This window comes from Lactuca serriola, chromosome 8 (genome assembly GCF_051521515.1).
Source record: "Lactuca serriola cultivar US96UC23 chromosome 8, Lser_US96UC23_V15, whole genome shotgun sequence".
NCBI classification, from domain to species: Eukaryota; Viridiplantae; Streptophyta; class Magnoliopsida; order Asterales; family Asteraceae; genus Lactuca; species Lactuca serriola.
Window position 1 is genome coordinate 103407084 of NC_136415.1, and position 12812 is coordinate 103419895.

The 12812-nt window shown below is 37.1% G+C and overlaps 1 protein-coding gene across 1 annotated transcript; it reads right to left on the minus strand.

The window, feature by feature from the left end:
• Window positions 1-1796: 1796 nt before the first annotated feature.
• LOC145069934 (putative WRKY transcription factor 17) lies at window positions 1797-3077 on the minus strand. The gene is made up of 3 exons (XM_079016871.1): window positions 2450-3077; window positions 2235-2363; window positions 1797-2145 (listed from the first exon to the last, which is right to left on the minus strand). The coding sequence occupies exons 1-3, from the start codon at window positions 2986-2988 to the stop codon at window positions 1974-1976; spliced, it is 840 nt and encodes a 279-aa protein (XP_078872997.1). The 5' UTR covers window positions 2989-3077; the 3' UTR covers window positions 1797-1973.
• Window positions 3078-12812: the final 9735 nt, after the last annotated feature.

Genomic DNA, 12812 nt, shown 5'->3' on the forward strand with positions numbered 1-12812 from the left:
TTAAAAATGAAAATTTTGGTTTGAAAATTTACGGTGTTACATGGTTGGTAGAGGCAGTGACGATTGATGGTTACCGATGACTGGTGGTGTGATTGTTGCAGGTGACTGGTGTTAGTGACGGGGGTTTGGGAGTGGGTGTGTGCTCCATATTTGCATCAGCTTTGGTTTTCTTAGGTTCATTAATTATTTGGATTGTAGAATGGGTTTTTCTGGATATATCCGTTTTCAAATGGTGGCAAGTGGTGGTTGGCGGTCACCGATGGTGGTTTCCGGTGACTAGCAGGTTTCTGATGGTGGTAGGTGGTGGCTACCATTTATAGGTGGTGGTGATTGTGATGATGATGGTGTGACCTATTTGTATTATTATAATTTTAATTAATAATAATAACAGAATAATAAAAATATAAAAGAAAATATAAAGGGAAATATCGTCTTTTCAAGTTTCTGAAAGACCAAAAACATAATAAAATCAAACAGTATAGATAATCCGAGTGTAAAAAAAAGTTATGGACCAAATTCATAATTTTAACAAACCACGACCATTTGAATAGTTTGTTATATATATATATATATATATATATATATATATATATATATATATATATATATATATATATATATATATATATATATATATATATATATATATATATATATATATATATATATATATATATATGATTTGTAAGGAGAGTTTATATTTATATTGGGTTGCAATTTTAAAAGTGACTAAATATATATCACATTACAAGTTTTCTAACGTACAAGATTCAAATTAACATTTTCTAGATATAAAGATTTTTTCTTTGTAATATTATATTTTTTCCAATATTTTTTATATAACATTTTATTATTTATGGTTTTAAAGTTAAATTATTAGTATTTTATATGTTTTGATTTTAAGTAACGTACGTACAAGATTCAAATTAACATTTTCTAGATATAAACATTTTTGCTTTTGTCATATTATATTTTTATTTTTCTATTTTTTACTTTATTTTTTTTATATAACAAATTTTATTATTTATAGTTTTAAAGTTAAATTATTGGTATTTTATATGTTTTCATTTTAAGTTTTTACTGTATTTTCAGTTTTTGGTCTTTTATATAATGTTTTTTTATAGTTTTTATTTTTATTAATTTACTTAATATATAAGTTCAAGTGTAATGTTTATGGGTCTCCTGCGTATAATTGTTTAGATCGAAATTATATTTTAATATTTTATAATCCATTTGATATGGTATAATTGATTGGATCGAAATTTTATTTTAATATTTTATAATCCATTTGATATGGTATAAATATTTTATAATCCATTTGATATGGTATAGTGGTCCTGGATTAGATGTACTATTGATATTTGTAAATCCCGTAAATTGCAATGTTACCTTGTGCATTAAAGTTACTTCTTATTGTCTTCCTTAATTTCTTATAATTTTTGTTTTTATTAATTATAATTGTCTTAAATACCAGTTTAAAATACATAACAAAAATATACTATATTTATTTTCTGGTTTACCTAAGATGATATTAGTCTAGAGGCTTCGTGAGTTTGTCAAAAAGCTTGGCTGATGTCGAACCACCATTTGTCAATAAATATAAACAAATAAAAAAAACTTACATTTCTCGTTCCCCACCAAGAGGTTAACAACCACTCATTTGTAAGCACATAAAACCAAATTCACATGTCCTTTTTTATTTATTGTATGGAAACACCATTTATTGTTTTTTAATGTCAATTTTGACTTTGGATACCTTGGAATAAAACTTTAACCCAAAATCGACGACAAAGAAATAAAGTCTTTAAACCATATCGCATTCATATTCGAGGAGCATCTTTTTTCAACCTTTTTCTCATATACAAATCACATCCACCATTAAAAAAACCAAAAAATAAAGTCCTTTCATTGCCTGCTACAATTGACTACTGAAAATTTGCGCCAAGTGCCTGGGGCCCACTCTGTCCCCTAATTCACTTTGACTGTACCACTGCGCCGGTCAAACCTGTCAGGATCGGCGACGGATCGTGATGGTGAATGTGCTCTCCGTCGTAAGTTACGAGAAGCATCTTTGAATCATCTAAAGCTAACTCAACGCTCTTTCTCGCCGGACATCCTTTTCCGGTGTTGCATTTGTAATAAACTCTGCGCATTTCAAAGGAATTCAAATCAAGATCTATAGATTTATAATGTAAATTCTGCTTAATTAATCGAAGTGATTTGTAATCAATTACCTAGGATAACGTGATCCATCGACACTCTTCTCGCCGTATTTTTTCCACGAGAAATCATCGGCCGGTATGGTTGTCACCTTAGATCCGGTAATCGGAACTCTTCTTATTTCACGTTTTGATGCGGTTTTCCTGAAGAGATAGTGTAAACGAAATTAGTCGACGGAATTGAGGCTTACGATAATGGTAGATTTAAAAGTATGTTGTTTGCTGAATACCTTCTTTTGCAACAGTGACAACCACTGCGAGAAACGGAGTGGTGTTTTGTTCCAGATCCTTGCAATGAAACTGAAGGACGGTCGGCGCGGCATCTTTTCCGGTGAGACGACGGAAGTGGAGGTTTCCGAGACGAAAACGCCGGCGCGGGAGCTACTATACCTAAACAACCAAACTGTTTACCGTTTGAAACCGTGGCTTCTTCTCCTATGGCCAACGGAGATACCAAAGAAGACGAGTTTGTTGACCTAGACGACGACGACGTCGTCATATCCGTTACGGACTTACCAAAACACCATTCATTTGACGCTTCCGTTGACCGGATAAAAGCCGGCGCCGATTGCGTGGATGTAGAAGGACCGTGTGAATCAGAGGAAGACGATGATGATGATGGTCCGCGGCGGAAACGAGCGTGACCGGTCCGTTTCAAGGCTGAGACGGCTTGATTGAAATTAGAAGAGACGGCGAAGTCGTGATTGGTTAACTGGAACATGCGATTGAGGTGTTCTAGGGTTTGAACTCCGACTAGATCAACAGCCATGACTGTATATTGTTAAAAACTTGAGAGATGAAGGATGAGAGTTGAGAGATGAAAGATGGGAAGTGTTTATGGAGATTGAAGAAAGAAATGGGGGTGGGAGAGGGGGTTTATAAAATAAGGAAAGTAGGAGTCAAAAGGAGATGATCAGATGGGTTTGACTTCTGGGGATTCCATTAAAACACGACAAACGAGTAGACGCTACTCATCAATAAAGTCCAACAAAAACCGAATATATTAATATATTATCAACAATAAATCGAAGTTTAATTTAAAAAATAAAAAAATAAATTACATTTCTTGTCACTGTAGTTGGTATTTGTTTTATCTTTGGTCCGAGTTTAAAAAAGTGGTTGATTTTTATATAAACAAACTTAAATCATAACCATGATATAATACAGGTCTAAGCATAATACAACATTAAATTTGAAATCTTTACAAATATATATTTTTTAAATATATCAACGATATAGTTGTTAACTCTTATGTAACAAATCTTATAGTAATAAATTAAAATAAAGATTGTTTATTTTGAATTATATGATAATATAAAGATATTTTAAAATTATATTATTTTAATTGTCTTAATGGCTTTTACATGTGGGTTACTCATAAATAATATTAAATATAATAAATGGGTTAATGATATTTATAGTTATTATAATTAATTAATTTTAAAAAGTTCATTTGCTTAAAATTTTAATTTCTATCATTGTAATTTTTAAAACATCAAACATTGTTTTTGTTTATAAAGGTAACAATATAATTTTGGTATATAATATTACTTTTAACTATTGTTGTTGTAAGTTATTTAAAATAACAGATTTGAAAATAATTAATTATTTTAATTTGGTTTCAGAATTTAACTTTTTTTAAGTTTATTTGATGAAATATTGTTAGATTTTTTATTGTAATTATTTAAAATAAGTTAACTATAATATATTAAAAATATAAAGTAATAATTTTATAATAGAAGTAAAATATGATGTTTTAATATTGTAGTTTAGTTAATTTATGATTAAAATTTAGTTTTTAGTTGTAACCAATTTATAATAATAATTATTAGAAAGAAATTAAAAAGTCACGGATGTTTCAAATGCATGTGGTGCAAATAAAAATGTCTTATATATATATATATATATATATATATATATATATATATATATATATATATATATATATATATATATATGTGTGTGTGTGTGTGTGTGTGTGTATGTGTATGTGTGTGTGTGTGCGTGTATTATTTTCATTTGAAATATAGGCTACAAGGTATACATACCACATTGTGTGGTATGATCACGTAGAAATTTCATTATACCAGGAACATCACATTTTGGATGCGGTGAAAAAAGTGGTTTAGGCCCAATGAAGAAAATAAAAAAGATGGTTTGGATTAAATAGGAGAGTGTTTGGTCTGGAGGGTCATGCATGATAGATTACCTACCCGTCTTAATCTGCAAAAAAAAGGTTTTGAGCTTCAATCAGTTGGGTGTCCTACATGTTGCTTGGGAGTAGAGTCGACTGAGCATATTTTCTTTGGTTGTGTTTTGGCAACTAACATTTAGAGTTTGGTTTCGAACCGGTGTGATATCACGTTTCTGACGATGTTGACCATCCGAAAATAGCTATCTTAGATTGATGATATTAGGAGACCGAATCATACCGATAATATATACGTTGAAAGTGGTGGTGGTTACTACTTAATGGATGATATGAAGATTTAAAAAATAATCTTATTTTTATTCTTGCAAAATAAGGAATGACACAAATTTTGATAGTATTTTTTTTTCTTGTTTTTTTCTTTCTCTTGGTTTAAATATAAACATTCTAATCTTTCAAATTGGAATAATCGGATAAAACCCCCATTGTAATTTTCTTTTAGGTTTTTCTTTTTCTAGAAGAATGAATGTATAGTTATCCTTCCTTTTAAAAAAATACATTTGCAATTCTCATTTGTGTCTTTGATTTCTTGTTTTGGAATTTTACTTAAAATTTGGAGATTAAGTTGATATTTAGTTTTGTTGGCAATGGGTTTTGATTATAAAAACACGTTCTTACACCTTCATTTGTTTATCTCCTATTTTTGTTCTGTGGTTTTGAATTTGGAAGAAAAATGAATGACATTGCACAAAGAAGTTTATAAAGTCAATCATTTTAATTATTTCAATAAAGAAATTTATATATTACTTAATGCACCATGCTTTCAATCACCAGAGCACCAAGACAGTTGCTAGTGATATATGACATTGCATAAAAACTATGATATTTGAGCAATCAATTTGTATCCCAAATAATATTTCTTATTAAAGTAGATAGGCATTTCAAGATTTTATTCGATTTTAATTCCTCTAGAAATATTATTAATTCCCCATTTGCAATCTGCAAGTGAGAGATGGCATCACCTTTCACCTTTATTACTTTTACATTTTTTTAGGTACTAGATTATCCATACCAAAATACAAGAAGTCGAAGATGATAAAAGATGCATTATATCAACCGTTCGTTGACATAAAATTAGTCATGTACGAGCAAATTATAGACACAATGTTATTCAAGGTTAGATTTTTATTTTTCTCGACAAAGTTCAATCAATAAAACAATTCTAGTCCAACATTGTCACTCTTTGTGAGGACTTCAACTTTCTAAGGGTAGAGGAAACCTATATTTCTTATCACTTCCAAATCATTTTCAATATTACTTTTACCTCATTTTTCTCTCTAGTGTCAATTCCCTTCATCCAGCTCACACCACATAAAAACCTATTATTTTTATCCCTTCTAATCTACTTAATGTTGAGTCAATTCCCTTCTTCCGGTTCACACCACATGAAAACCTATTATTTTTTATCCCTTCTAATCTACTTAATGTAAGTCAACATATTTTTCCATAACCCAATTATGCATTACACAAATGGTATAAATACAAGAGTGTCTTTTTGGGCCAAATACATAGAAGATGCGTATAAAGCTAATGGGCTTAATAATACAATGTAAACAATACATGTGATTAATATATGTATCTGCTAACATCCCCCACAATTTGATTGGGAGGAACATTCTGAATGTTCAAACTGGTCTTGAAATCGTTGAAGAGCTGTGTCGGAAGACCTTTTGTGAAGATATCGACATACTAAGTTGATGACAGAACGTAAGTTACGAACCCAGCATGTCTCGGCAACGGCGTTGGCAACGCCGCGATACTCAGCTTCAACGCTTGGGGACGAAATGACACCCTGCCGTTTAGATGAACAGTAGATGACGTTGTCACCCAAAAATACGCAATATCAAGAAGTAGAGTGGCGGGAAACTAGACACCCCCTAGTCTGCATCAGAGTAGGCACGGAGATCGAACAAGGGAAACACATATAGCTATAAACCATGGTCAAGAGTCCCACGATTGTAGTGTAAGATGCGCTTCGAAGTATGCATATGAGGCTCTCTAGGATCATGCATGAATAGGAAACTTTGCTGAACAAAAGCAATGTCCGGTCAGGTGCAAATGGGATACTGAAGGGTCCCAGTAAGATTGCGATAAAGTGAGGGTTCAGTTATAGGAGGGCCAGTGGCATCCAACTTATGTGTGGTCTTGGTTGGTGTGCGAGCTAGATTGCACTGGAGCATATGTGCGCTCTTAAGGATCTCAAATGCATACTTTCGTTGGGAGAAGAAGAGACCATGTGAAGAGCGGGTGGCAGAGATACTAAGAAAATAGCTGAGAGCCCCAAGGTTAGTCATGTCGAACTCGTTGTTGAGCTGAGCTGTAATAGACTGAAGAAGAGTCGTAGATGAGGTAATCATGATAGTGTCATCAACATATAGAAGAAGATATGTAGTATCGACAACATAATGATACATAAGGAGAGAGGAGTCGGTGAGATTATGTGTGAACTCGATCTGGGTAGCATGCTGAGCGAACCGATGATACCAAGCCCTAGGAACCCGTTTTAGGTCGTACAAGGATCGCTAAAAGTGATTGTTAACGTATCCCACTAGGAATATGTTAAATATAACAAAATTGTTGTATTTATGACGACCTAGATAAAGGTCGCAAATCTATCCTAGTGCCAGACTCGGGCCCTCGCCCTCGCGCTAGGACCCTTACGCTTGCCGCCCTTGTGACCAGGTCCAATTTATGACAACAATCTCCAGGCTATATAGGACAAAAGGCAGTTGGTCATCTCCTAGAGCGACACGTGTAACACCCATGGCGTTGTCCTCTATTTACTTTGCACCAATAGCAGATGACCACTAGTCATGCACGATCCTCCAATGGGACTCCTCCATGTCCTGTCAGCCCAGATGGGATAGAGGACATCGTTGGAGGGATAACAGGTATAAAGGACGCTTCTTCTCTAGAAGAAGGGATCACTTTATATCCATCTAAACCTTAATTTCCTTATCCTCAAACATACATTAACTAGACCATCGGAGCTTCATCCCTCGATCACCTCCAAGACGTTGAATGACGTTATTTCTTCATTGTTGTGATTACATGGCTCAACCCAACCAGAATCAACAAGTGAAGGTATTAAGTCTAAGGCCCATATAAAAACATTTGGCGCCATTCGGGCGTGTACTCAGAGTTACACAACCTTGATACGATTCTAGATGTCGGTGATGATGGGAAAAGGGACCTACGACCTCCAACGGAGGAAAGACGAGTCCACTCAAATCCACGTTGTCTCTTGACGAAACACATGCATCTGCGTAAGAAGGACAAGCCTCCACCCAAACACCAACAACACAACATCATGTCCAACAACGGGAACCGCAGTGGCAGTAATAGCCGTCCTATGGAGACCATCACCCGTCTCAACAGAGCACTTAGTTATAACCACAACTGCAGTGGCTCAATCGACAGTGACTCAACAGTCGCAACCATCGACCCAACAGTTACAATTGTTGACTCAGCAGTCACAACCGGTGGATCATCAGCCGCAATCGTTACCACAGCAGGTGGGGACGAACACTTGGTCCCTAGGAAGCATATTGTCCTAAGCACACCATCCAATGTCAAGCTATCAGTTCTCTCCAATAGCGGGCATGTCGCACAATCTGCTCTTCGCTCAACAACCTCCAACGCTCAACCCCTACTTCCAACAGTTGCAGGGATACTTTCCCCAAACACCACCACCGCAAGAATCCAACCCTCACTCGTCATCGGTGCAACAACTCAATGTTCATGCTCAACGGCCGTAGGGACCGACCCTATACATGCTCCAACATTCAGGATCGAGCTCATAGTTGCAGTAAAGCATGCAATTAAGCTCACAACAGCAATCATACATCACGCAAGCAGCGATGTACAACCAAGCATACGGGAACCCATATTATGTTCAACAATTCATGATGTATGGTAGTTTCCCATATCCACACATGGAAAACTCGATGAGAAGCACAAGCTCTACTTTCTTCCAGGAGCTCTTGCAATATGAGATCCCACACTCGGTGATGATACCAAACATCCCCAAGTATGACAGTACAACCAATCTTGATGAGCATATCGACACTTATAAGTGGACGATGATGTTGCTAAGGATGGACAAGCAGTTCATCTGCATGTATTTCCATATTATGCTATCGTTCACGCAGTAAAATGGTTCAGGGCACTATGACCGTGCAACATCTCAAGTTTCAAGAAATTATGATACCTTTTCCTCAATAATTTCATGCAGCTAAGGAAGCACAAGGAGGATGCAAACTCAATAATGACATACAAGAAAAAGAAGGGAGGATCGATAAGGGCGTATTACAATAGATTCACTCTAGCAATGCTAAACGTCCTAGGCCACGATGAGTTCCTTGTATGTAACATCCCAAAAATTAAGACTAAAAATCTCAAATTTTAAATTAATAAAACCATTATCCAAAACAACATCATGGAAACCATAGTGAATTAGAGTGTATCAAATAACATCCAAGTACATCAAAGTCATGTAAAATGCAGAACAATGTGGTGTATGAAATGCCGTCATCTCGAGACCTTCCTTTTCAAACCGGAAGTACCTGAAACATAAACTGAAAAACGCAAGCACAAAGCTTAGTGAGTTCCCCCAAAATACCACATACCATACAATCATACAATCAAGCATATATGGGTGCTTGCAGTCCCCTTCGGTTTATTTCAACTAGATATAGTCAAGCATATATGGATAATTGCAGTCCCCTTCGGTCTATTTCAATCGGATACAATCAATCATATTTCGGTGCTTGCAGTCCCCTTCGTTCTATGTCAACCCTATATAATCAAGCATATATGGGTGCTTGCAGTCCCCTTCGGTCTATTTCAACCGGATACAGTCAAGCATATTTGGGTGCTTGCAACCCCCTTAGGTCAATTTCAACCGGATACCGGGTCTATTTCTACCCTACCACTACCACATAATCTCATAACAAAAGAATAACAGAGACATCAAACAATTATAGGCATACCATTTAATTATCACAAATATAATCATCATAATAGAAGCATCACTTAGTGGGTCAACATTGTTGACTTCGACCCACAGATATAGCGAAGGAAACTCACCTAAATCACGTAGCCGGCTTCAAGTAGCCGCTCTCCTGCCAGAAGACGGGTGCTCGGCACCTCCTATCAGTCCATACAAGGTAAACCCTAAGTCTACCTTCTAAAACTAGAATCTTGACCCAAAAGTCAAACCAAGTCAAAAGTCAACAACCATAGTCAAAGTCAACGATCAACATAGTAACAGTTGACCCTCACGTTGTGACCAGTCCTTGGTCACGTCGTGAGAATACACTCAGACAGATTCCAGCTTGAAGTCACACCACTCAGCAACTTGGGCGAAACGACTCAAAAGAGGTCCTCACGACATGAGCCATCCTTGGTCACGTCGTGAGCTCCAAATGATCAAGTTCTGTGGGGAAAACCATTCTCACATTGTGACACTCCGTGTGTCATGTCATGAGCATAGTCTGTTGCCATATCCTAATGTTTTGAGCCCTTGATCCATTAAGTCTTCAATCCCAACTCTTTCAAATACTAAAGAGGACTCCCAATGTCAATAAAAATGATTACTTGATGTACATGCATGCCTTATGCATGTCCTAAACCCCCTTAGATCAAAATGACAAGAAATGGCCCTATAAACTCATGCAAGATTCATAAATCACAACTAAACTTCAGATCCATAAGATATAATGCTCAAGGGACCCTTAGAGGCCATAAAATTGCAAACTTTATGGATCTCCTCCACGCAAACTTCCATAATCATGAAGGAAATGGGAAAAAAAACCTAGATGTAGTAACTTAAACTCATAAAGGTTGTATCGTGGACACTTACAAAGGTCTAGAATGTGTACAAGATGATGATGAAGCCTCTTTGATGGACCAACACTCTAGAACATCTTCTTCTCCTCTATTAGCCACTAAAACACCAAGTTGGATACAAAACCACCAAGAGGGATGAGGGTTAGGGTTTTATAAGTTGGTGGGAAACCCTGAAAGTTCGTGGGCTTGGGCTGCAGCGATCCTCACGTCGTGAGCTCTTATTGCTCACGTCGTGAACTTAGCATATATACAATTTCTTCATTAATCGCTCCTCACGCCGTGACGCTTCTATGGCTCACGTCGTGAGCCTTGGTTTTACCTAAAAACCAAGCCTTTGACCCTTTGAAACCCTGATTCAACTCTTCCAGGAAAACGGGTGTTACAACTCTCCCCCACTTAAATTAGATTATGTCCTCGAAATCACTCCTTACTACCTTCCAGAAACGTTAGACGGCATAGACACTTCCTCCAAAATCTCGATATGGACTGGGGAAACAATTCAGGCACACAACACATTCCAAAAATGTAACTGAACCCAGCCTTAGCCGGGCTTTCAAGTCCTAACGATGAATGGTTCCTTACCCCACTAGTGTTCACCCCTAAAGAATAACCATTACTATTATGCCCAAAATCCAAAATCCCAAATCCTAAAACCCTATCTGCCTCCCTAACAGACAGCCCACTCTGAATCACTGTCAACACAACTCCACTGTGTATTCCAAATTGATCATAACTCTTCCAAACCCTCTTGATTATCCTGTTGTTTCCACTGGGAAACAGAATCACTGACCATTCATTGCTTCCAAAAACCTTTCACTTGATAATAGGCTTAGATAATCCTTCAAGTAGAAGACTCATCCCTGCAATGGTTAGACTTAGTCGAGAGATGTGTAGTAGGGTCAAATCAATTACTCCAAGATTATTTAACCCATGCAACAAGTGACTTAACATATCCACTTAATCACAAGGCGAATCCTAACATGAGTCCTAAACATTAGTGCCACCTCAGGATCATCTTGTTGTACTATAATGAATGCTACATGCCTACCTGTAGTCTTATATCTCAACCTCCCTCATACGGCCCACAACATTCCTTGATTCCGCGAATGTTGTGGCTTTCCCACAGTCTCACGACCTGTCCTGCCATGGTCTAATCCCACCTAGAGGAACTATGGGCCAATCATAGACATACCAACCCTCAAAGCTGCTAAAGAACCAAGTGAATGGTACAGGCCACCCCGCAGTCTTACAACACTACCACACTACCTGCCAACCTAGTGAATTTTATGACTACCCCTGCAGTCTTACAACAATCCTTCTACTATAATGGTCACCGCCCATGGTCTTACCGCTTATCTACCATTCCAACCATAATCATCCTGAGTCGAACCCGCATCCAACTATATCCCAACCGAGTGTTTGGGATATGATTCGAACCCCAAAGTCTTAATAAGACAAGAACAGATAGAGAGGCTCTAACAGAACCCTCAACCTATTCCCGATCACATATCCACCAAGCATCGCTACTGATGTGCAATGAAAGTTAAATATCCATTCTTATCCAATCCATTAGACCAAAGATTCTCCCCCACTTGGATTCGACTGCGCTCTTCCAATCCATCTCACATCCTTACAATTCAAATTGCTGACAACCTAAACTTACAATAACTAGCATTCCATTACTAGCCAATCTTCACGATCACATGGGCTCCAAAATCGGAAGAATCCTTACTGAAATATCATCAAGCTCTACCATCTCAAATACTTCCAATCAATCTCACTATAAGTCCTTGGCGACTTAACGGATGACGAAGAACAAGACCTCGAATATTACAACAGGTATCAAACTGATTCCACAACCTACTTACACTTAGAACAATTCCCTGCGAACATGCAGCTGACCAAAATATGAACACATGAACTTGACAAATACAGCTCTCACACCTACGATTATATTCATTCCTTATTACCTTGCAACTACAAAGAACCCCTACAATCCGTGCATTCAAACCCGACATTCCCACCTTACGAATTCAAGATTTCTTGAATCCTTGCTAAAACTACCAAATATCGAATCGACTGCTGACCTTTTCTCACTTCAAGCTTGTTTTGATGATCGCCAATGTCTCCCACCTCGCAATCCAATCTGGCTCACCCAACACGCCTTAAACATGACTCTTGGCATGCAAAATGGCATGCGAATATTCTCAACATGTCGAGACCATCATGAAGAAAACCATAATCCTAGGCGGAGACTTAGATACACCCCACAAAACATCTCATACATACCTGTGGCATCAGTTGATGGAACTCGGATACGGTCGACCTGTGACTGCAATGTCCGACTCCTCACCACAGGAACCTCCACTCTGCCCTCGCAACCATGAAAAATCCTCCAAGTGGTTGGAGAAGGTGCCCTTACCGCTCCCCTCATCAACTCCGGACAGTCGACCCTCTTGTGGCGCATTTGGTTGCAGTGAAAACATAACGGGCTCGTCCCATGGGGAAAATCTTTGCTGACATGATCAACCTTG

Excerpts from the sequence above, each read along its gene's own strand:
- LOC145069934 (XM_079016871.1), bottom strand. The coding sequence starts at position 2,988 with ATGGCTGTTGATCTAGTCGGAGTTCAAACCCTAGAACACCTCAATCGC. Across the intron at positions 2,364-2,449 it reads TGTCACTGTTGCAAAAGAAG|GAAAACCGCATCAAAACGTG; the intron begins GTATTCAGCAAA and ends CTATCTCTTCAG. Across the intron at positions 2,146-2,234 it reads GATGGATCACGTTATCCTAG|AGTTTATTACAAATGCAACA; the intron begins GTAATTGATTAC and ends TGAAATGCGCAG.